Genomic DNA, 25,610 nt, shown 5'->3' with positions numbered 1-25,610 from the left:
AGTAAGGCAGTCAGCCAGACAAACTGAAGGTCTCCCCATCACTGGGACATACGTCTCCTTAGTGCTGAGAAGATTCTGGGCATGGCAATCGAAAAGCGCTGGGGCTAAGAATTTCTGTTTTACATAATTTTTTGTTTAACGTAATAGAATAGAAAAATGCATTTCCTGCTTTGTACTTTGTTTTTCTCCCACAGACTTAAACAAATATTTAATTTGACGTAATGCTTTATACAGTTGAAGTCGGAAGTTTACATACACCTTAAACTCAGTTTTTCACAATTCCTGACATTTAATCCTAGTAACAATTCTCTGTCTTAGGTCAGTTAAATGTTAAATGTCAGAATAATAGTAGAGAGAATTATTTATTTCAGCTTTAATTTCTTTCATCACATTCCCAGTGGGTCAGAAGTTTACATACAGTCAATTAGTATTTGGTAGAATAGCCTTTAAATTGTTTAACTTGGGTCAAACGTTTCGGGTAGCCTTCCACAAGCTTCCCACAATAAGTTTCGTGAATTTTGGCCCATTCCTCCTGACAGAGCTGGTGTAACTGAGTCAGCTTTGTAGGCCTCCTTGCTCGCACACACTTTTTCAGTTCTGCCCACACATTTTCTATAGGATTGAGGTCAGGGCTTTGTGATGGCCACTCCAATACATTGACTTTGTTGTCCTTAAGCCATTTTGCCACAACTTTGGAAGTATGCTTGGGGTCATTGTCCATTTGGAAGACCCATTTGTGACCAAGCTTGACTGATTTGAGATGTTGCCTCAATATATCCACATAATTTTCCTCCCTCATGATGCCATCAATTTTGTGAAGTGCACCAGTCCCTCCTGCAGCAAAGCACCCCCACAACATGATGCTGCCACCCCGGTGCTTCACGGTTGGGATGGTGTTCTTCGGCTTGCAAGCCACACCCTTTTCCCTCCAAACATAACAATGGTCATTATGGCCAAACAGTTAAATTTTTGTATCATCAGATCAGAGGACATTTCTCCAAAAAGTACAATCTTTGTCCCCATGTGCAGTTGCAAACCATAGTCTGGCTTTTTTTATGGCAGTTTTGGAGCAGTGGCTTCTTCCTTGCTGAGCGGCCTTTCAGGTTATGTCGATATAGGACTCGTTTTACTGTGGAGATAGATACATTTGTAGCTGTTTCCTCCAGCATCTTCACAAGGTCCTTTGCTGTTGTTCTGAGATTGATTTGCACTTTTTGCAACAAAGTACATTCATCTCTAGGAGACAGAACGCGTCTCCTTCCTGAGCGGTATGACGGCTGCGTGGTCCCATGGTGTTTATACTTGCGTACTATTGTTTGTACAGATGAACGTGGTACCTTCAGGCATTTGGAAATTGCTCCCAAGGATGAACCAGACTTGTGGAGGTCTAAAAAAAAAAATTCTGAGGTCTTTGATTTTCCCATGATGTCAATCAAAGAGGCACTGAGTTTGCAGCCATCTCTCCCTGGTACCTTCCCGTCAGGCACACAGACACTAATCATGCTGTGGAATGCAGTCTTGTTAGGTTTATCACCAATCCATCGTAAATCCACTGTCAGTGTTAAATCTCCCAGAGGCACACTTTCAGTTCACACAGACAGACTTATAAGAACTCTTTATTCTGTTGCATAAAACAATAATTTCATGCAATAACAGTATTATAACAATCTTGTAATTTCTGTTCTGACAGTACACAAGCATGAGGGAGGGAACATACCTTGCGGCTATGGAGCACAAGATTGTGGGACAAAAACTAGCAAGGGACACTGAAAGGTATAAATTCCAGATTACAACAGTAATGACAAAACCACCTCATTCTTCTCTCTGCAGATTCTCAAAACACAATACAAAGACACGTCTACAAAAATCCCCTGCTACTATTTACAAGAACGATCTGTCAAAGTCAATGGGCTGGGGGAGGTTTACAGACAGATCTTTGAGATGAGGAAGGGGGTTTGGGTTGTGCTTTGAGACAGTAAATGTATTGTTGTGTTTACTGTGTAAAAATCTTTATCCCTCCAGCCCATTCACATTGTTGACTGAGCTTTCCTCTCAAAAGAAGCTCCCAATGTCCCTCATCGTCCCTAAACAATACACTAGTCTGTCTCTAAACACTTAGGTCCCAAACGGTTGACACCTTTAACAAAGAAAGGCATCTTGCCCTACGTCCCTTCCACAAAAAGTGTAAAATGCTAACACCACAACCATGTCTTTCCAGGAGACGTGAAGTACCTGCAAATCTTCTGCAAGAGGTCCAAACGGTTGGTGGTTAAGGTCTACGAGCCCTACACCACTTCCGACAGTCTTACACCGCTGACTGGACAAGACCATTTTCCACAAGCACTCTACTTTCACAGCCCACCATGCCAAACACCATTGCCAGTGGACCCGAAGCCTAATAAAGGACAATAAAGTATGGATATTTTCGACCAATCCTCAAAATGTCTGCTTTATGGATTCACAGAAGATATTGTAGCAAGATCAATGGTGTGGGGATTACACATCACCAAGTTCAATAATAAAACAGGCACCAGTAGCACAAATGGAATGCAAAGGGGAAGTTTATTAGGGATTTTGGTACACAGGGAAAGAAGGGGGAATTCAATCACCTCACAGTCCACAAGCCGTTCTCTTTGTCCGTTCCGTTTTCCAGGGGTAATCCTCACACTCGGGTCCTCAGCCAATCCGGTCTGGTACACAGGGGGTCCGACAGTCCAGGTCACAATGGGCAATCACACAGATTTTTTTTTTGTCTCTCACTCTTCCTACCTCTCTTGTCGCACTCTTCATACCTCCCTTGTCTCTCACTCTTCATACCTCTCTTCTCACTCACTCACTCTTCATACCTCTCTTCTCACTCACTCTTCATACCTTTCTTCTCACTCACTCTTCATACCTCCCTTGTCTCTCACTCTTCATACCTTCCTTGTCTCTCACTCTTCATACCTTCCTTGTCTCTCTCTTCATAACTCTCTTCTCACTCACTCTTCATACCTCTCTTCTCACTCACTCTTCATACCTCCCTTGTCTCTCACTCTTCACACCTCTCTTCTCACTCACTCTTCATACCTCTTTCTCTCTCACTCTTCATACCTCTCTTCTCACTCACTCACTCTTCATACCTCTCTTCTCACTCACTCTTCATACCTTTCTTCTCACTCACTCTTCATACCTCCCTTGTCTCTCACTCTTCATACCTTCCTTGTCTCTCACTCTTCATACCTTCCTTGTCTCTCTCTTCATAACTCTCTTCTCACTCACTCTTCATACCTCTCTTCTCACTCACTCTTCATACCTCCCTTGTCTCTCACTCTTCATACCTCTCTTCTCACTCACTCACTCACTCACTCTTCATACCTCTCTTGTCTCTCACCTCCTCTGCCCCTTTGTGCAGGCTGCTTCCTCCTCAATCCCCAAGCACTCCCTGGCTTAACGACCACAGCCTTTCCTCGTTGGGGCAGGAAGTCCATATAACACTTGGGGTTGGAGCCAGCTACCTGCAAGATCTCTCCTCAATTAACGTAAACTCACTCACTTTTGTACATCGTGCTGGTCCGTAGAATTTACCTTATTTTTTGCGCACAAAAAACGTAATAGTTCCAGATCAACTGTAATATCAATACCAATGTAAAGCACAATTTCTCCCCTTTCCAACAAAATCAATGACGAGACCTTCATGATGCCCATCTCAGCATGTCGGGTCTTTTTAAAAATGGCTGGTGGGGAAGCTAAACCTATTGCGTGATAGTGAGAAGGGGAGATGTCGTGTGGGGAAACGGCTTTTTTCACTCGATCTGTCCAACTTATCACCTTATCGCCTCTAAAGTGTAAATAAACACTATAAAGAGTTTATATAATGTGTCATTACATACCTATTTGAAGGTTTGTGTCGAATTTGAATCGGGTTTTTTGGGCGGTGCTGAAGTGATCTTCAGAAGTAAACAGCGGCTATTGAGAGTCATGATAGCTTGCAGTGATGACGCAAAAAATGACTAGGTATCCCCCCTGTCCCTGTCCCTTTCTTGTTTTTAAACGGTGAGAGAAGTGCTACACCTGGTGGAGAGAGGCTGTAAGACACAGAATGAGTTGCATTATGGGTGCTGTACGTTACGCCATGACACGATGTAACGTACTGCGTCAGAGGACTCTGTTTTTTTTCAACTTTTCTCCAATACTATAGAGCCATTTCCATGTCAATCAACGCTTGAATAGGAACGCGGTTCACACCCCAGATTTTGACGTCAACACAGTCGCTACAGTCCCATTCGTTTTCTTTGCAGCCTCATTTGAATGTCGCGGTTGTGCACATTTGTATGGAATGGGGTTAGCCTACATTACCACTCCCCTCACCTCTCCCTGCCGTCTGCCACGATATTTATATAAGCTGTACAGGGCTCTGTAGCATCAAACAGACGTTAGACATTCAGATATATCCAAATAATGTTTATCAAAAAATGTTAAATCAAAAATACAAGGGAGTGTACAATATATGATGCTAACTAAAAAGGAGAACTGGGTATTCAACAAGAATGGTATATGGTAAAAGTAACATACAGTACAAAAAAAATACACGATGAACAGTGTACTACAGTTCAATGTGTCTGGGGTGTAGTAAAAGGCAGAGAACTGGTAGCTATGCATTGTTACTACAGATAATGTGATTTAACCAAAGAATTTTGGTATCCAATATTAGGAGTTGTAGAATAGGTACTATTTGGTATAGCACAGAGAACGTTCGACCAACCTTAGCGATGCCGTCTTCGTCCTCAATTGGTGGAAACAGGAGTCTCAAAATGTCTGTGTCCTGTTGCAGGGGATGCGTTTGAATTTAGAAAATGCTCCGTTATTAAAATGTAATTTTTTTTGCTCCATGAAGTAATCCAACAGTGTACGCCAACATCTTATCTATTTCTAGTCTTCTCTCATTGATCGAGACAGGTGGGTGTCCACCCCAAAGTGTCATTATGACCCAGCCAGCCAGCCAGCCACATTTACATTTACGTCATTTAGCAGACGCTCTTATCCAGAGCGACTTACAAATTGGTGCATTCACCTTATGATATCCAGTGGAACAACCACTTTACAATAGTACAGCTATATCTTTTTTTTGGGGGGGGGGGGGGGGTCAGAAGGATTACTATATCCTATCCCAGGTATTCCTTAAAGAGGTGGGGTTTCAGGTGTCTACGGAAGGTGGTGATCGACTCCGCTGTCCTGGCGTCGTGAGGGAGCTTGTTCCACCATTGGGGTGCCAGAGCAGCGAACAGTTTTGACTGGGCTGAGCGGGAACTGTGCTTCCGCAGAGGTAGGGGGGCCAGCAGGCCAGAGGTTGATGAACGCAGTGCCCTTGTTTGGGCACTGCCACACACACACACACACACACACACACACACACACACACACACACACACACACACACACACACACACACACCCTATATTCAATGGAGAGAGTTCAAAGTTTCATGAGAGGCTGACACACTTGCTATTCATGACAGTCACATGTAACTTATTACCAGGAAGTCCCAGGTAAAGTATAAAGCATGACACACAACAACCAGTCAGATCCCCTCTTACACAAACATCATTCCCTCCTCTGTGAAGATGTCCAGTTCTCAAACAACCACCACTAATGGGGTGGTGGTCATCACCCATGTCTACCCTGATGGGAACAGGATGGGGGTCGCAGGGGTCGCTTCTACCCCTCACTGTCTGGGACAGACGGTCTCTTCAGTGCTGGGAAGTTTCCGGGCAGGGCATCCAAAAGCGCTTGGGGTAAGAATTTTCAAATTAAAATGACAATTTTGGTTGAATGTAATGGGTTGAATGTAACGGAAGAACAGAAAAAATGAATTTCCTGCTTTGCGCTTTGTTTTTCTCTCACAGACCGTACAGATCATGATTGGTTTGATGATGCTGTTAACAGGAATCGTGATGGCTACAGCACCGTGGTTGGATAATATTGGAGTAGCCAGTGGAATATTTGTCTGGGGATCTATCATTGTGAGTGAGCTGCTTGAGCTGCTTTGTCTAACAATCCTCCCTTACATTTCCTGTCTGCCTGGATGCAAAACAAAACGTCCTCATAGTTAAATCATGTGACTTTAAAAATATATTTATTTAAGTTGAAGTAATGCTTTAAAAATAATGACTTGTCTTAACTAACAATTTGTCTTAACCAATGACTTTTATCATCATATATGTATTTGGCTAGGCCTATGCCATGTATTCACTCATGCATTTAATTTTGTATTGACTTCTATGTGGGAGGAATTAAACTTGAATTTGAACTTTGGTCATACTGTAGAAATATGTGTGTCTCAAATGGCACAGTATTCCCTATATAATGCACTATGTAGGAAATAGGGATACAGTATTCATATGGTGCACTATGTAGGGAATAGGGAGCCATTTAGGATGCGCATGGAATAATCTATTCCTTGTTCCTTCTCAGTATGTAGTTGCAGGCTCTCTCACTGTTGCCGCTGACAACAAACTGAACAAATGTCTGGTCAGTATCAATATTTTTTCCCCAATAAAGTTTAGGCTTTTGATTTATAAAGTTCCACACCAATTTGAATACATAAAATCTACTGTACGATAGGCACTCATGTTTTCGTTCATCTGCTTGTTTTCCTCCCAAAACACAAGCAGTGGGGAGGCCACTGGCATTAACTGTGGACTGCCCCTTTAAAGAATAATAATAACAATGATAAGGAATAACAACATACTGAATTCGGTATTGCGTTTAACGCTTCCGAAATTTCCTTCCACAACCAGCCATTCCCATGTCCTCTTTCTGCTCTCTCTCACTGTCCCTTAGGTGAAAGGCTCCCTGGGAATGAATGTTGTCGCCACGGTTACTGCTCTTACTGGCATCATCCTCCATTCTTTAGACAGTGCTGGGATCATGTTGTACTGTGACTATCCATACAATTTCTGTCAACAGTACTGGGTATATACCAAATGCTTATTAATTTTTAACTTTCATTGGTCAGGAGATATTTGTAAATTGATAAAGAGGTATTTACCATCTACAATCTTTTATATTGTACTGTTGAATATTTTTCATTAGGCTAATTTAAATTATGCCTACATGTGACATTGGCAACATGAAAGCAATACTAAGGTAGATAACTGTTATAAAGTTTGTTTATAGTTCATTTTAGTCCACATTGAAACTGAAAGTTCACAAAGTGCTCATAATTGCTCCAAAATGGCATTGTAGTCTAGTTAACTACTGTTTCCTGTTCCTCTCTGTCTATAGGTCAGGTCCCAGGGAATATCAGGTGTTTTGGCTGTTTTCTCCTTGCTGGAGTTCATAGTGTCCATCTGTGTCTCATCATTCGCCTGCAGAGCTGTCTGCCTGTGCTGCCATTCCACCCCTGAGGTGAGTCTATAGACTTAGATTTCTGTCCATTTTTTTTTTTTACAAAATGTTGTAAATCTCAAGGTTATTTACATTACCCAGGTTCTCTGATATTCTGAGTTTAGTACGTATTTCACAAGTGGAATTTCATTCCAAAAGTCTCACTTTGGGGTCACTAGCCATTCCAGCCCTTGGGGCTACCATGCGTAAGAGCGCAGTCGAAAGTGTGCCGTTGAGCGTCAGGCAGTGTTGCAAAAGGCTCATGGAGAAACTGAGGCCCAGACTTCTTAATCCACTGCCAATACGACAGCTATGAGACAGGTATGTCTTGTTCCTGCTCTGTGTAGAGTATGGTGTGCTGTACTGGCTATACCTGAAGCTCCGAGAGGATGTTCCCGAGTTCTCCGAAACGAGCTAAGTAAACTACACCATGTGGATGGAGTGAAGGCCGCCCAAAGTCAGACAGGGCTAAGGGGCATTCGCTGTGAACCCTATAAACCTTATCCTGTATAAAGGGGAGTTAGGCTTTAGAATCCCTTTACTAGAACATGTGGGAAGTCAGCACCTGTTACGGCTTGATGTTCCGCTAGCGAAACCCCTCAAGAACATCCGGTGAAATGGCAGAGTGCCAAATTCAAATTAAATTACTATAAATATTAAACTTTCATGAAATCACAAGTGCAATACATCAAATTAAAGCTTAACTTGTTGTTAATCCAGCCGCCGTGTCAGATTTCAAAAAGGCTTTACGGCAAAAAAGGCCCGGACGTGAAAATACTGCCCCCTAGAGGTTAAAGGCAAAAGCAGTAAAGCGATCCATCTTACCAGGGAGTGTGGCGTCGGTAGTGGAACGTACACGGCACAAGGCGTAGATGTGGTTGGCCAGAGATGGCTCCACCTTGGGAGGGCTGCAAATCCCAGATTCCTCCATGTTGTGCATGTCCAAGTTCGCAGCGTCCTTAATTGGCATCTTGCCAGTAAGGGGCTTATCCTACAAACGTTTTTCGGAGACAAGCTGGGACAACAGGAAGCAGTTGCTTCGCGGTGGCTATACTAGTGGGAAGTGTCCTCCCATCGTACAGATCGTTTCTCGGTTTCCGTTCCTCAGGGGAGCCGGCCACTTGATCACATGTCTGGTGGCGGCTCGCTTAAGCTTTATGCGACATATTAGCACAAACCCATTACACCTTTTTGTTCATCCATGACCTAGCCCCAGCTGGGCTTGGTCGTGGGACGGAAGAGCCACAGCGTCCTCTGGTGGCTCAGAGGCGAACAAGGCTTGAGCCTCTTTTTCAGGACTGAAATTCCAGAGTGCAACACCCTGACATGCACCCTTCCCAAGCAGATAATGCATAGAATGAGTGGATTCTTCTTAACAATCTTAGAACCACAAGCACAAGAACGTTGGGATTTGAGTGTTATCTTGGGTAGGGTTAGCGGTAGCCATTGTGAAGAAAGAAGCCCAGCGGCTGATGGCTAATAATGGTTAGCACAGTAGAGAACGCTATAGCCACGAGGCTGAGACGTGTTAGCTAGCTAGCAGCTACCCGAAGGTGTGCTGTAGCTAGCTCAGTGTTAGCTAGAGGGGTTGTTCTAGGATAGTGTTAACCCCTTAAGTTAGGTTACTCTCACGACCGCAGAGCCATGTGACTGGGTCGACGGTCTAGTTAGTGCCTGCGACTGAACGCAGGTTAACTAGGTGAGGGGGAAAGCTAGTAAAGCTACTGTGTTGCAGGAAGAATTATGTGGTTAGTTAGCCTGAGCCTAGCGGCATGGGCTACTCGAGTCCCACTTGCTAGCTAGCTACAGTAGCTAGCCGGAGGTGACCGAGAGGTAGAAAGAGGGTTTCTTTCTACACAAGCAATACTACCATTTTGCAGGAAGAATTGCGAAGCTAGTTTGCTTTGCAGCGAGTTATCCAAGTTAGCTTGTAAAAAAGAGCACAACCATGTGATGGTCTCCAATAGAGGTGCCTGTTTCGGTTATACGGCCAACTGTCCCAGAGTCACGGAAAGAGGACTGATAATGACCAGCAGGAGACAGGGATACAACTTATACGTTGTCACACCTAACAGACAGGCACACACAGCAAACAAGAAGAGGAGACTAGTTATTGATAGTGATTGTATGGTCAGTAACGCACATGGTCGGGAAGTCCAGAGTGGAGGATTGTCCTTGTAGGAAGGGTCCAGTGGTGAGTTGTGTTGAGGTGGTGCAGAGTTCTTCTGACCTGTTGTCTCTCTGCACCCTTGTGTCCATCTAAAGCGCAGACAGTGTTGGAGGGCTGCCTTAACCGACATCCACGTCTTCGGCGCCCGGAGAACAGTGGGTTAACTGCCTTGCTCAAGGGCAGAACGACAGATTTTTACCTTGTCAGCTCTGGTAACATATCATCCGTTTTGCAAATTCGTAATATATTGTACAAATTGCAATTCGTAACATATCATACGAAATGGACGATGGACATCCCCAAATCACTACAAAACCATATGAAACATAATATATCATACTAAATGGAGTTTCTAGGATTTACGTACAGAATAATTTGAAATGCTCTCTGATCACTTTGGTCATGTGGAGAAAATCAGGAACCAGTCGCGTAGAGCTCTTCAATGAGGAAGCGAACATGGACAGTGAGTGGGAGAGTATCGCTTTTATACAGGGTAAAGTTTTAAGACTTTCGGAACAAAATCTCACAGAATAAGTAATTGAAACAGATCTACATATACATGTAAGTCTTACTATACTGTAAAACATAAATATTAAACTAAGTCAAGTATGTTCTGGCAACTGTAAGAGCACTGAGCGTCCATGGCACCTCAAATAGCAGGAGGAGAACAATCAAGCTGAGTGAAACTGTTACTATCATGTTTACATGAATACACTGTATTTTTGTTTAAGCAAAGACTTGAAATGGACTTAAAATGAACATGTCTGTCTTTTAGCAAGTGTCCTCCACTGTGTATCAAATACCGGTGCCTCACGGCAGCATGACTCCAAGCAACGCACCTTACCCTCCTCAGAACAACTACGAGGTATGACATCTTGGCCGGTTGAATTTCAGGGTTGCCATGTGAAATAGGTGGCTCGACATGAATATCATTTAAAAAAATATAAAAATAAGATCTTACCGGTGTCCTAGTAACTGAGTTTCTTGAGTCATTTAAAACATCCACTGCTACATTCATTTGAAATTGGCCACTGTGTGTGTCCCAAGTGGCACCCTATTCCTGATATAGTGCACTCCTTTTGACCAGGGCCTATGTAGTGAATCGGGTGTCATTTGGGTGCCAAGAAAGAGATTCTGCAATGATTAAATATTATGTACTACAATTTTGACTCACCCTGTAGGCTAAACGAAGTAATCAGTTTAAATTGTAGATACTGTAGCATGTGTAATGTAGCTTTATTGTACACAGCAAAATCAATGGTATACATTTAACTTTGAAAGTCTGAAAGTGTAAAATGTACACTATTTTCAGTCAACATGAGTCCCACTGAACCATCTATATTCCCCCTCGAGCCGATACCACTACGGCCCTCAAGGAACTACACTGGACTTCATGCAAACTGGAAACCACATATCCTGAGGCCATATTTATTGTAGCTGGGGACTTTAACAAAGCAAATATGAGGGAAACACTACGGAAATGATATCAGCACATTTGAAATAACACGTTTGAAAGTGTTAAAGATTTAATTCTGTTGCAGTGTTCCCCATTTAACTCTGAACGTGTCAAATATACACTATTTTCAGAAAACATGAGTCCCAACGTACTAGTGTTAAAATACATTTTTTGAAAGATTGAACTATGTTGCAGTGTTCCCAATTTAACTCTTAAAGTGTTCAAAGGAACTTGATTGTGGTGTTTCCATAGCTCTACTGTAGAGTAATATGCAACACGTACAGTGTAAAACATAACACTTGATTTAGAGTAAACTGGACTCAATTTCCTTATTGCTAAAGCTGTTACACTTTCTCAGTTCGAGAAATTAGCACATGTAATGTTACAGTCAATAATTTTGGGGTGTTGTTTTAGCACTATATGGTGTTATATTTTCCAGGGGGCCCTGTCCTTTTGAGGAAAATGTATTTGTTAGTGACAGTGACATTTCTGCAGCATTGAAGGTCCCCAAAAACACACACACACACACACACATACATACATACATACATAATTCTGTGTATAATTCTATATATAATTCTGTGAACTGTCTTGTTCAAGTTTTAAATTGACACATTACCTGTTAACAAAGGTGTCAGCTAGAGATGATGTGCAGGAGCTTGCAGGGATTTGTAGTTTTGCATGATGTCTACTTTGATGGTTATTAGCATTACCGAATCTGAGTAATTAGAGCCAAATATATTTCTAAAAGTCAACTTGGCCTTGAGAGATTTACACAGTTATCAAAATGTCACACCATGGTAAGTCTACACGAAACACAGACCTTATTTGAAGTGTTTCTAAAATCCCCTATGTGAAAAATGAAATGGTGGAAAAACGATTGGAACCATTTCCCTGTTTGACCTAGGTTTTATGGGTATTATGACTCATACTGTGGTAATCTATTGACAGACATGACGCAGGCCTGTACTCTACACCAGTGTGACATAACCAACCAGAGCTGCAATAGGGCTATACCAAATAAACCATTGCCATATATGGATCTGTGCCATTCACTTTGAACTGGACTGTAGCTGCATCTGTTTTGACATCAAAGCGAGAGCTACATGTAGCCACGTGTGCACATTTGTTCATATCCTTTGCTAGTTAGTAAATTATTAGCCCAGTTATAGATACTTTGTACTGTAGTCAGCAATGGGGAAGTGAATGCTTCCTAGAAGAGAACATACATTTGCATTTCAAGCCATCTTTGAAAAGTGAGTCTTAAAGGGGCAGTGTTATATTTAGAGACATGCTTGAATAAGCTAAGGAGACAATAGGCAGGGAGTAGAATATTTTGTCTGATTCTCTGTAATAATGGTATGGGGGAAAAAATGAATTTTATTTTGTAAAGTGATTTCTTGCATCAAACAACAACAAAATGTTCAGTCACCTCCTTGTCTGAAGGACAAATGGATCAACAGGTTCATGTCAAGCTCTGCATGTTTTTTTCAAAAGTCTTATGGAATGTAGACCTACACTGAACACCACACATTGGCTGCTACTGTAGGCTGAATGATAGACCAGCTATTTCCATGGTAAAATGTTATGGGATGCATTTTCTCCATTGTATTTTACGTTAGGCCACTCTGGTAGGCTTACATTATGATCAAATAGCCACACTAGCCTACTTGACCACTGTTAGAACTGTAACTTAAAGCAGGTACAGCCTCAGTGTTCACAGTAAACATGCGGCAGAAGTTGCAAAGAACTTTCAGAAGTTCTGTGCAGCAGACCTGAAATTTGTCATTGCCGATTTGAGGGAGCATTGCTGGACATTGTACTTGCCAATATAGTTCAGATGTTGTATTTGTAGTTTCATCTGACTGGTAGCTTAGCAGGTAGAGTAGGGGACTATAGAACTTTCAGGGACATGAGGGCATGAGGTCAAATTCTGGTAAAGGCACCATTTTTTAATTGTGAAACCACACTGTCTGCAAATTTTTGTTCAAAAATGTGTTTATTTAGTATACAGTAGTATAAGCTTCTGTCTTAAGCATCCTAAATAATGCCATAGATTCCTTCTTTTTTTTTAAATGGTCAACTGGAAGGCAAAAAATGGAAGCATGATGTGAATCTGGTTTCCAACTGATTTGTAAGCTACTAAAGCCAACCATTTACTGCTGCGCCACAAGAGTTTTGCTGAAAATAGTGGGGGGAAAAACATCTGTTAATCAAACGCTGCAATTTATTGATGACCACCAGATGTCACTAATGTGCATTGTGAACCGATAATGAATCTCTGAGTAATGAACCGTTTATCTGCACAATTTGGTGAAAGCTTCAAAGCCTTCAGAAATCCTTGATTTCCCATCACTATTAATGATTGGCCTAGTAAGTGGCCTAGATTTACCCTAACGCAGTGGTGTTAGGAAACTCCTGGTTTACAGGCCACATCAGGCCTGCAAGTCGCATTATACTAATTATGTCTAATTCCTATTGGAATTCAGCCAGAGTTAGGATATCCAACAGCTATATTTTTTATTCACCCTCAACCAACATTCAGAATGACTGTCAGGATTAGGAAACCTGATTTTTTTAAAACACTACCTAAATTAATTAAACCAGAACAACCATTTCAGTAATAGTCTAATAAATCTAACTAACTGATTGGATTAGTTCAGAAAAATGTATGTCATTTATCTTTGTGTAGCATAAGATTAAATCAATCAATGTACATGCAAAAACACATATGAAAATGAATCCTAAAAAAAACATCCTGCAGAAGAGCATGCTTGGAAATATGATAATGATGGGTGTGGTTTTGATGGGACCATTTTACTCTCCACAGTGTAAAACAATAACTCTGGTTATTAACTCCAACACTGAGGGTTATTTAACACCACTGAGTGTTAATATCACTCTTACAGAGCGATTGTAAACACTACAAATGTTACACTGAAAAATCAACACTGGCCAATTTGCTGTGTACTATGTCTATCATTTGATGCATCTCAAATGGCATCCTATTCTCTATACTGCACTATATTTTTGACCAGTGCAGTATAGGGGATAGGGTGCAGGCTCTGGTCAAAAGTAGTGCACTATATAGAGGAGGGGGTGCAATTTGGGACATAACCATAGTCAAGGTCATATGATGTCCTGTGTTGTTTTCTCTACAGACTGGGAACTACCCAAAGGGTCCTGAGGGAGACGGTATGGGTACAGGGTTTCAACAGAACCACCTGCCTCCTCAATACATTGCCTGAGAAACGGGCCTCAGTGAATCCATTGCTATTTTTCTTGTTGAAATCATGTTCTTATGTAGACCTATGTTTCCGATGCAAACCAGGCAATGGTTAGCAGCACCACATCACTGATCTGAATAATTTGACAGTTAAATACTGTTAGTGTATTGTAATGTTATATATAAGATCTTTTGGCTACTATATGGTTAATATTTTTATGTGTTTTCTGTCTCTCATAATTTTCTATAGAAAAATAGTAGCCTTCATTTATCAACGAAAATCAACCACAGTGTATCCTTTGTCAATGTTTGTAAATGACACGGGCCTATAATGATGACATTTATTGCAAATACATATCACTGAATAAATGGGGGAGAAAAATGACAAAGAATCGAGTTGAGTCACTTTTGTCTTCTATAGGGTACAATGTAAGTAATGACAAAGTAATAAAGTAAATAAATTGATATTTTCGGAAGAGTGGTTGAAGGGTCTGAAACATCTTGATAAGGAGGGAGCGTTGGATGTTGGCATTGGGCATTAAATCCTTTCTGTACTGAGTTTGTGCAATATTAAGCCTGGAGCCGAGGCTAGTGCAATCAGAGCATGTTGACTTGAATGGGAATATATGTTTTAAATTATACTGTCAATCCTCCATAGACAAGCTATTGAAATCATAGAAATATAGATATTAGACTAGGCATGACCATTTAAATTGACATTCGATGGTGAGTGGACCGGCAGTCATCTTTGTAGTAGTAATTCAAACTTAAAATGTAAATTAAATTTGTATGGTGTACCAGCTAGGTCTATTCTATGGATTATATTTCTATGATTGAAATGACACCAACCCTGTATTAAGGAGCATGGTGTGTCCCAACCAATAGCAGGCATAATACAAAAACCTCAGATTTTTGAAAAAAAAATAAAGCTACTGTAGAACATATGCGAATATAAAAAATAAAAAAAAATAAAAAAAACATTTTTAAAAAAAATCGGAGTTTACGAGTTTAGATAATTTACCTTAAAGACGCATTATGCAGAAATCGCTCCGCCATGTCCTGGTTGCTAAAATTCAAATAGTTTGCCTAATTTCAGTTTATGTGACGAAACAAGCAAAACGTGTATAGAATCATTTTACCATGTAACCCACTGTGAAATATATTTTCCATAGACAAAGATAATGTACTTTCAGCTGATGTACAAAAGACGCAAAAATGAAACTTGAGAATGGGAAGCATAGAATAGTCCACAGAACCAGTTCTTTAATTTGCTTTCAATGAGAATTACAGATCTACAACACACATTTCTGTGAATTTGAGCCAGTTACCCCAAATTCTACATATTGCAGCTTTAAAGGATTAAAAAAACAATTTAAATCAAGAAATAATTAAATAGTTTGACAACACTGTAAGCTTTTAAATTATATCAAACTCAAACTCCAGTAATAACAACATTGATGTCTCATGGTATGGTGGGGTATGCAAAATGGCTAAATTTTGAGCACCATTATCTCATGAATGTTATGGCATTCAGGACCACTTGTTCCATGGGCAAGCATGTATGGAAAGTTGTGTTTAAATCAAAAGGGATGCTGTCAAAAGGTGATTGCAGTAGGGTAAATCCCTTTGAATTCAAACAAGGCAACAATAAACATGTCATCCCCATGAACGATGGGTTCTCCCTTGGGCCAATTGAGATATTGCGTGTGACTAACAAATGTCAGTTATCGTGTGTGACCACAGATTATGCATAATATTGACCAGATACTCAAGTGACCACCCTAACAATGAAAATAAACGTCTTCAAAAATGGACAACCATAAAACAAAAAGAGTACACTTTCTATCCAAACAGGCACAAAATATTCTCCCGAATCGATTTCGTATGATTATCTAGATTCAATATATGAGCCTATCTGATCATCATAATTATTACTGCCAGATAAATATTTCAGAATCTTCTAAAAGAGCAAGAAGATGGCGCTTTAATGTTTCCTTTCTACAAAATCCTACTTTCTGTGAACAATTTGAAAATGAATTGAATGAATTTAGAATGATTAACAAAAATTCAGTCCATGATCCTTGCATTTTATGGGACGCCATTAAAGGTTATATTTAAAACAATCAGTGGCGACCTGTAATTCAGGGCAGATGGGGCCTGTTTTGAGCCCCACATTTTTTAGAAAAAAATATTATATATATATATATACACATACATACACACACACACACACACACACACACACACACACACACACACACACACACACACACACACAGCTCAAAAAAATAAAGGGAACACTTAAACAACACAATGTAACTCCAAGTCAATCACACTTCTGTGAAATCAAACTGTCCACTTAGGAAGCAACACTGATTGACAATACATTTCACATGCTGTTGTGCAAATGGAATAGACAACAGGTGGAAATGACAGGCAATTAGCAAGACACCCCCAATAAAGGAGTGCTTCTGCAGGTGGGGACCGCAGACCACTTCTCAGTTCCTATGCTTCCTGGCACACTTGTTAATTGAAATGCATTCCAGGTGACTACCTCATGAAGCTGGTTGAGAGAATGCCAACAGTGTGCAAAGCTGTCATCAAGGCAAAGGGTGGCTACTTTGAAGAGATTATTTTGATTTGTTTAACAAATATATTTTGATTTGTTTAACACTTTTTTGGTTACTACATGATTCCATATGTGTTATTTCATAGTTTTGATGTCTTCACTGTTATTCTACAATGTAGAAATAAAGAAAAACCTTGGAATGAGTAGGTGTCCAAACTTTTGACTTGTACTGTACATATTATTACCAAAGTAAATAAACTGTCTATTCAGTGTTAAACTGATCTGTCACCTTGGTCCTATTTTAGGCCAAGAAAGCACTGTTCCCCTCCAACCAATCAGTGAACTCAATCACAGGTATTTACAGCAATCTCAATAGAATCTTTCTGAATCCTTCAGACATGACTCTCTGGTAAAGGGGATTGTGTTGTCTCTCTAACTATCAATTGTAAAGATAATGCACCAGTGTGTTGTTACAAGGTTTCATGAATAACACAAACTTGACTCTTCAAACTCTTCAATTGATATAGTAAGCCATCTTTCCCTAAACCTTTGAAATATAAACTGACTTTACTTCAATGTCAGACTCAAAACCTGAGGAAGATGACGATGAGTTTGAGGATGAAGAAGAGGAAGCTGAGCAGCAAAGACAGAAGATGCAGGGAGGAGAGCAGGCAAACACGCCTGGACTTTTGCACTTTTGTAATGTTTGTGTGAGCGTGCGTGCATGCTGTGTGTATGTGGTGTATCAACACAGGGATAATAGTCAGTGGATGTGTACATAGTGTACAGAGGACCAGTCAGCCGTTTCGCTACCCCAAACAAATTACCTACCAGGAAGCCTTGACCTGCCGAATCTCTGACCACCAACTGGTGAGAATCAAGCAATCATTTATCAGTGAATCATTCAATCATGAGTGTCACAATATCCATGACATGAAATATTACATTCTGAGTGAATTCTGTTTGAACTGTGTATTTAAGTAGCAATCGTTTAGAGCAGTAGTGGTATATGACATGGACCTCCTGCTGTGTCTCTACCATGCAGATGAGGACCACATCTTTGTGAAAGATCCTTGCATGTTTTGTTTAGTTCTCTGTGTGTGTGTGAGAGAATGTGTGCGTCTGTGCATGCATGCTTGCCTGTGTAGGTTTTTAGTGTCTTGAGTTTGTATGCGTGTCAACATTAACTTATTTTGCTGTCTGTATACATCACTGCCTTTCAACGCCAGGTGAGAAACTACTCCAGTGTGATAAAGACCCCTATATGGCTGGACAGGGTTGTGGAGAAGCTGCAGCAGAATCTCTACCAGTCAGTGCAACACTTTGAGTCTGACGTGCAGCTTATCTTCACCAACTGTGCCACATTTAACAGGGTAAGACTGTACTACTGCAGTATGAATGTGAAGACTGGGGCTGAAATCTGATACAAATTCTTAAGGAAATCTTATAGTTATGCTCATCAACTTCACTTGAAAGTGTACTTTTGTTTGAACCACAACAAAGCTGTATTAGGCTAAATGAGTTGTGTTAATTGCATTTCTAGCTTTTTTATTGTGTTTCCTTTTAAAGTGGCAATATGTCACTTTTTTGGAAATTGACAGGACATAGACACAATGTGAGTCATAGATCTATAATTCTACATGAAAGCAAGTGTAAGAAGCGATATATATATATATATATATATATATATATATATATATATATACACATACACACACAATGTGCTCCATTTCTATGCTTCCCGTTATTACCTTTTGTTTTTGCATCTTTTACTTTCGGTTTTGTACACCAGCGTCAAACAGCTGAAAATACAATATTTTTGCATATGGAAAATATATTTCACAGCAATTTAGACGGTACAATGATTATCTACACCATCTTATTTTGTCAAATAAACTACATTTAGGTAAACTACTAGTTTTAGCAACCAGGAAATGGAGGAGCAACTTCTGCATAGTGCAACTTTAATACAATTGTGTGTGTCCTTTTTTCCCTTGAAGGATAACAGAGTTCCGTGGGATGTGCGAAAGTTTGAAAGATCCATTTAAGCAGGAGTTCAAGTGTACATTCAACTGCAGCGTCTAACTACATCCAACGTCCAGTAGAGCCTTCATGAAGTCTGCAACATTATTTTACTATGAAAACAGGGAATACCCAAGATGCCATGAGAAATATGCTTCAAAACAAGATCACTTAGTTATTTAGTCAGCTAACTTTGATGAGCAACCAGAAATAACTACAGAATTTCTGGTTCATTAAGAAAGATAACATTTGATACATGTGTATTTTTGGTTGTTGAGTCAATTAGACCATTTCAAGCTTTAAAGCGGGACTGAATCGAACAACCAACCTCTTTGAAAATGGCATATGTGACATCGATATTTATTCAAGTGCCTGACTAAAAAGTGCAAGTAGGTTAATTTTGGTCTTGGTATAGACCAAAACTCAGATTTGTGGACAAGAGTTCATCAGGATGTAGCTGAGGGTTGGGTTTTGATTTCGACAATGTCAATTTGTTCACTAACACGGAATGAACAGATGCGGTTATTACTATCTAGCCAATGGCACAGACGGTGAGACAGTGCTGCCCAGCAGCTCAGACTTTGTTTACATAAAACAAGTCACATTTTTTTACTTGATAAATACTGCACCAAACACCCTAGTAGGATGTAAAAATTGCACAACTAAAACCACCTTGGTTTCCCACTCCATCTTTCTATAAAAGTTATTTCAAGATATTTAGGCAATTCAACACAATCTCACAGTTAATGTGGGGATCCATTTTTATGATGGGAAATTATACAGACATTTACACACTCACTTTGTACTCATGTTATAGCCAACTCTTGACTTTTGTATGAATTCTTTTTAATAAAATATTTGTGTTGCTGTATCTGTGTTGCTTTTACGCCAAACATAACGTTTTGCGTTGTTGCCAAAAAGTTTGATTTTGGTTTCATCTGACCAGAGCACCTTCTTCCACATGTTTGGTGTGTCTCCCAGGTGGCTAGTGGCAAACTTTAAACGACACTTTTTATGGATATCTTTAAGAAATGGCTTTCTTCTTGCCACTCTTCCATAAAGGCCTGATTTGTGCAGTATTCGACTGATTGTTGTCCTATGGACAGAGTCTCCCACCTCAGCTGTAGATCTCTGCAGTTCATCCAGAGTGATCATGGGCCTCTTGGCTGCATCTCTGATCAGTCTTCTCCTTGTATGAGCTGAAAGTTTAGAGGGACGGCCGGGTCTTCGTAGATTTGCAGTGGTCTGATACTCCTTCCATTTCAATATTATCGCTTGCACAGTGCTCCTTGGGATGTTTAAAGCTTGGGAAATCTTTTTGTATCCAAATCCGGCTTTAAACTTCTCCACAACAGTATCTTGGACCTGCCTGGTGTGTTCCTTGTTCTTCATGATGCTCTCTGCGCTTTAAACGGACCTCTGAGACTATCACAGAGCAGGTGCATTTATACGGAGACTTGATTACACACAGGTGGATTCTATTTATCATCATTAGTCATTTAGGTCAACATTGGATCATTCAGAGATCCTCACTGAACTTCTGGAGAGAGTTTGCTGCACTGAAAGTAAAGGGGCTGAATAATTTTGCACGGCCAATTTTTCAGTTTTTTATTTGTTAAAAAAGTTTGAAATATCCAATAAATTTCGTTCCACTTCATGATTGTGTCCCACTTGTTGTTGATTCTTCACAAAAAATTACAGTTTTATATCTTTATGTTTGAAGCCTGAAATGTGGCAAAAGGTCGAAAAGTTCAAGGGGGCCGAATACTTTCGCAAGGCACTGTAAGTGCCTGTTTTTCCGTTGCGGTTTTGTGGGTAATTGTTTGTTAGATTATTTCCTAAACAGGACTGTTTTGCTGTCGTTTTTGTATAGTGTTCTTACGTTAATTAAAATCATGATGAACACTAACTCCGCTGCACCTTGGTCTACTCTCTCTCCCGACAGCCATTACAATGTACGACTGTGATGTGGTTGTCTCACCTAGCTATCTTTCGATGAATGCACTAAGTTACTTAGGAAAAGTGTCTGCTAAATTACAAAAATGTATAGTATCGCTGTGGAATAGGAGCACAACATAATTTTCTATTTAATCTCTGAGCCTATAAAAAGGCATGACATAGAAACCCAATACTCTGTCTGCATATTTCAAGACATGGCATAAAAACCTGGAAATCAACCAATCTGCCGAGTTTATAAAGGCAGCAGCCTCTATGTGCTAGTGATGGCTATTTAACAGTCTGATGGCCTTGAGATGGTTTTTCAGTCTCTCGGTCCCAGCTTTGATGCAACTGTACTAACCTCGCCTTCTGGATGATAGCGGGGTGAGCAGGCAGTGGCTCGGGTGGTTGTTGTCTTTGATGATCTTTTTGGCCTTCCTGTGACATTGGGTGCTGTAAGAGTCCTGGAGGGCAGGTAGGTTGCCCCCGGTGATGTGTTTGGCAGACTGCATCACCCCCTGGAGAGCCTTGCGATTGCAGGCAGTGCAGTTGCCAAACCAAATGATAATACATGGTACTATGGTGTTGAATGCTGAGCTATAGTCATTGAACAGCATTCTTACATAGGTATTCCTCTTGTCCAGGTGGGATAGGGCAGTGTGATGGCGATTGCATCGTCTGATTCTATTTGGGCGGAAAGCAAATTGAAGTGGGTCTAGGATGACAGGTAAGGTAGAGGTGATATGATCCTTGACTAGTCTCTCAAAGCACTTCCTGATGACAGAAGTGAGAGCTACATGGTGATAGTCATTTAGTTCAGTTACAGTTGAAGTCTGAAGTTTATACACCTTAGCCAAATACATTTAAACTCAGTTTCACAATTCCTGACATTTAATCCTAGTAAAAATTCCCTGTATTAGGTCAGCTAGGATTACCACTTTATTTTAAGAATGTGAAATGTCAGAATAATAGTAGAGAGAATGATTTATTTCAGCTTTTATTTTTCATTACATTCCCTGTGGGTCAGAAGTTTACATACACTAATTGAGTGTTTGGTAGCATTTCCTTTAAATTGTTTAACTTGGGTCAAACGTATCAGGTAGCCTTCCACAAGCGTCCCACAATAAGTTAAATGAATTTTGTCCCATTCCTCCTGACAGAGCTGGTGTAACTGGGTCAGGTTTGTAGGCCTCCTTGCTCGCACACACTTTCAGTTCTGCCTACAAATTTTCTATAGGATTGAGGTCAGGGCTTTGTGATGGCCACTCCAACACTGACTTTGTTGTCCTTAAGCCATTTTGCCACAACTTGTGAAGGATGCTTGGGGTCATTGTCCATTTGGAAGACCCATTTGCGACCAAGCTTTAACTTCCTGACTGATGTCCTCCCTCATGATGCCATCTATTTTGTGAAGTGCACCAGTCCCTCCTGCAGCAAAGCACCCCCACAACAGGATGCTGCCACCCCCCGTGCTTCACGGTTGAGATGGTGATTTTCGGCTTGCAAGCCTCCCACTTTTTCCTCCAAACATAGCGATGGTCGTTATGGCCAAACAGTTCTATTTTTGTTTAATCAGACCAGAGGACATTTCTCCAAAAAGTACGATCTTTGTCCCCATGTGCAGTTGCAAACCGTAGTCTGGCTTTTATATGGCAGTTTTGGAGCAGTGGCCTTCTTCGTTGCTGAGGGGCCTTTCAGATTTTGTCGATGTAGGACTCATTTTACTGTGGATATAGACACTTTTGTTCCCGTTTCCGCCAGCATCTTCACAAGGTCATTTGCTGTTGTTCTGGGTAGGTGAACGTGTTATCTTCAGGCGTTTGGAAATTGCTCCCAAGGATGAAGCAGACTTGTGGAGGTCTACATTTTTCTGAGGTCTTGGCTGATTCCTTTTGATTTTCCCATGATGTCAATCAAAGAGGCACTGAGTTTGAAGGTAGGCCTTGAAATACATCCACAGGTACACCTCCAATTGACTCAAATGATGTCAATTAGGCTGACATTTTGTAGAATTTTCCAAGCTGTTTAAATGCACAGTCAACTTAGTGCATGTAAACTTCTGACCCACTGGAATTGTGATACAGTGAATTATAAGTGAAATTCTGTCTAAACAATTGTTGGAAAAATGACTTGTGTCATTCACAAAGTAGCGGTCCTAACCGACTTGCCAAAGCTATAGTTTTGTGGAGTGGTTGAAAAACGAGTTTTAGTGACTCCAACCTAAGTGTATGTAAACTTCTGAATTCAACTGTACCTTTGCTTTATTGTGTACAGGAACAATGGTGGCCATCTTGAAACATGTGGGGACAGCAGACTGGGATAGGGAGAGATTGAATATGTCCGTAAACACACCAGCCAGCTTGTCTGCGCATGCTCTGAGGACGCGGCTAGGGATGCCATCTGGGCCGGCAGCCTTGCGAGGGTTAGCATGCTTAAATGTCTCTCACATCAGCCACGGAGAAGGAGAGGCCAAAGTCCTTGATAGTGGACCGCGTTGCTGGCACTGTGTTATCCTCAAAGCATGCAAGGAAGGTGTTTAGCTTGTCCGGATGCAAGACGTCTGTCAAGACGTCAGTCTTGAAGGGAATGCTACAGACTTTGTGGTGCAGCAAAAAGATCAGCCTACTCAGGGCCGGATTAAGAAATTATATAGGCCCCGCCCTACACAAATCCCTGAAATGAGTGGCTACTCTTGACTGACAATCTGAGATCAATCTGGTGTTGAATTCAAACAAATAGCCCAAGCCAATGAAGCGACATACAGATTGTACTAATATATATATAGATGACCAAGAGGACAAGTACATTAGAGTGTCTAGTTTGAGGAACAGACGCCTTGCAAGTCCTCAACTTGCAGCGTCATTAAATAGTTGCCGCAAAACACCAGTCTCAACGTCAACAGTGAAGAGGCGACTAGGGGGCTTTTGTAGGGAAACTTTTGAATGGTAGTGTACTTGAGCCCTTAAAAGGGAACCTGAGCAATTTATTTAAATTACCAGAAAGATGAGTTGCGGACCTTTCTAAAACTATGCTACATTACCAGCTATTGTTTGTGGCCATCTCATGAAAAATAAAGTTTTGGTATGTCTATTTAGGCGGAAATCGAAATGTTGCCCTATCATTCAAACCCATTTAAAATACTGAAAACATCATGATTTGTGTTCAGTTTTCTCCAGATTTTGGGCAAAAATCAAATGGGGATTTCAAGCTTTTTTTATAGTGGAGTTTAAGCTTCTGAAACTGGCAGGTCACACTAATTTAAAGGTAGAATAAGCATGATGATGTTGCAGCACCACAGATTTAGATGAGCGCGATGCAAGAAGTTGTTCACACAGTCTCCGAGCATGTACACGTCACGCTGCTTCACTGTGGTAGCTACCAGATCAAAAGAGTGGAGAAGTTTAGTCTCGCCTTCAACGCTTCTGGTTGTTGCGGAAATGTACCCAATACAACTCAGTGGAGGATGGCTCATAATTTCCCGGAACGGCGAAAATGGAATGGCATCAAAAACACGGAGACCATTCCACCTATTCCGCTCCAGCCATTACCACAAGCCCTTCCTCACCAATTAAGGTGCCACCAACTGTGCTACAACTGTTTACTTTGTGTGTCTACATCATCTCGCTGAATCTAACTTTAAACCTAAACTATGACCTGACCATTCGCTTTATGCTGCGTCGGAGTTATCGGAAGCTCCTAGAAAACTCCACTTCAATGACCCTCCAAGTCGGAATTACAAGTGGGAAACTCTGATAAAAAGGTCGTCCCCCCCGTCCCCGTCCCCGAGTTGAGATGTTTCTCCACTGACCTTTTACCCACTTTCAACCAAAAGATTACAGCAAATCCGTTTTGACAATGACCAAACTTATGGATAATATAGCTAGTCTGACCATACTGTCAATGTTAAGCAAGCTAGCTAACTTTAATATGAATTGTTCAGACTTCAAAAGAACTTGAACACAATCATGTCAGATGACCCCATCCGATCCAAAGCAGGAAGGCCCAGAAAATTGTTAAAGACTCTAGCCACCCAAAATGTAGGTAATTTATTACAAATATAAAACAGATATACCTTATTTACTTAAGTACTCAGACCCTTTTCTATGAGACTCGAAATTGAGCTGAGGTGCATCCTGTTTCCATTGATCATCCTTGATGTTTCTACAACTTTTAAAACACAAAACTATAAAAACCTGGAAAGAAAGAGGAGAGGAAGAGAGGGGATGAGAGGGGAAAATAGGAAGAAAGACGAAGAGGAAGAGAGGAAGATGAGAGAGAGAGGGGGGGAGAAGAGGAAGAGAGGGGTGCAGGAATAGACATGAGCTTATGTTGACATGATATCTCAGCATTTATATACACTCCACTTTACTAAGCTCTTTTTTGTTTGTCATGCTTATCTAACGTCCATTCACCAATAATTCAACATTCACTAATAAACAGTTGTTCTGGTTATTTCACCTACTTCTTTAATTCAGGATGTCTCCCCACGGAGGGGCAAAGTATTTGGTAAAATTAAATTACTTTATTATACTACACCTTGAAGATGGTTACTTATACAGCACAGAACAAAATAAATGTGTACACTTCCATGCTATGTAGCATGAAAAAGAAACTTATGCAACTTTCATGGAAGTGTATGAGTTTATTTTATAGCCTGTGTTCTATAGACAAGGAACTTCAAGCCCAAGATTGGAAGTTATGACAATAAAGAAGGAACTAAAGGTCGCTCAGCAATGAGGAAGTTATTCAACTAAACAGATGATACAGCAACCACAGACACACAAAGCCTACCACCCACCCATATTTAATGGTGAGCGTTCAAAGTCTAATGATTTGCTGATGCACACACCTATTGTGCATT

At 40.7% G+C, this 25,610-nt stretch overlaps 1 protein-coding gene and 1 long non-coding RNA gene across 2 annotated transcripts; one reads left to right on the top strand and one right to left on the bottom strand.

Annotated features, from left to right (window-relative positions):
* Window positions 1-2,543: 2,543 nt before the first annotated feature.
* Window positions 2,544-4,019, bottom strand: LOC115170593 (uncharacterized). The gene is made up of 3 exons (XR_003871066.1): window positions 3,873-4,019; window positions 3,374-3,497; window positions 2,544-2,690 (listed from the first exon to the last, which is right to left on the bottom strand). It is a non-coding gene; the product is annotated as an uncharacterized LOC115170593 (long non-coding RNA).
* A 1,520-nt stretch (window positions 4,020-5,539) lies between these two features.
* Window positions 5,540-14,609, top strand: LOC115170910 (membrane-spanning 4-domains subfamily A member 4A). The gene is made up of 7 exons (XM_029727281.1): window positions 5,540-5,774; window positions 5,886-6,002; window positions 6,454-6,510; window positions 6,823-6,954; window positions 7,267-7,389; window positions 10,314-10,403; window positions 14,156-14,609. Exons 1-7 carry the CDS (start codon window positions 5,604-5,606, stop codon window positions 14,240-14,242), a joined length of 777 nt encoding a protein of 258 aa, XP_029583141.1. The 5' UTR covers window positions 5,540-5,603; the 3' UTR covers window positions 14,243-14,609.
* Window positions 14,610-25,610: the final 11,001 nt, after the last annotated feature.

This window comes from Salmo trutta, chromosome 32, assembly GCF_901001165.1.
Source record: "Salmo trutta chromosome 32, fSalTru1.1, whole genome shotgun sequence".
Lineage (NCBI taxonomy): Eukaryota > Metazoa > Chordata > Actinopteri > Salmoniformes > Salmonidae > Salmo > Salmo trutta.
The sequence above is the reverse complement of the archived record's forward strand: the minus strand, read 5'-3'. Positions and strand labels throughout refer to the sequence as shown.

What these genes read in the sequence shown, in the direction of transcription:
- LOC115170910 (XM_029727281.1), top strand. Translation starts at nt 5,604, where the DNA reads ATGTCCAGTTCTCAAACAACCACCACTAATGGGGTGGTGGTCATCACC. An exon ending in GGCATCCAAAAGCGCTTGGG is followed by an intron (nt 5,775 to 5,885) that starts GTAAGAATTTTC and finishes TTTCTCTCACAG; the next exon opens with ACCGTACAGATCATGATTGG. An exon ending in TTGTCTGGGGATCTATCATT is followed by an intron (nt 6,003 to 6,453) that starts GTGAGTGAGCTG and finishes GTTCCTTCTCAG; the next exon opens with TATGTAGTTGCAGGCTCTCT.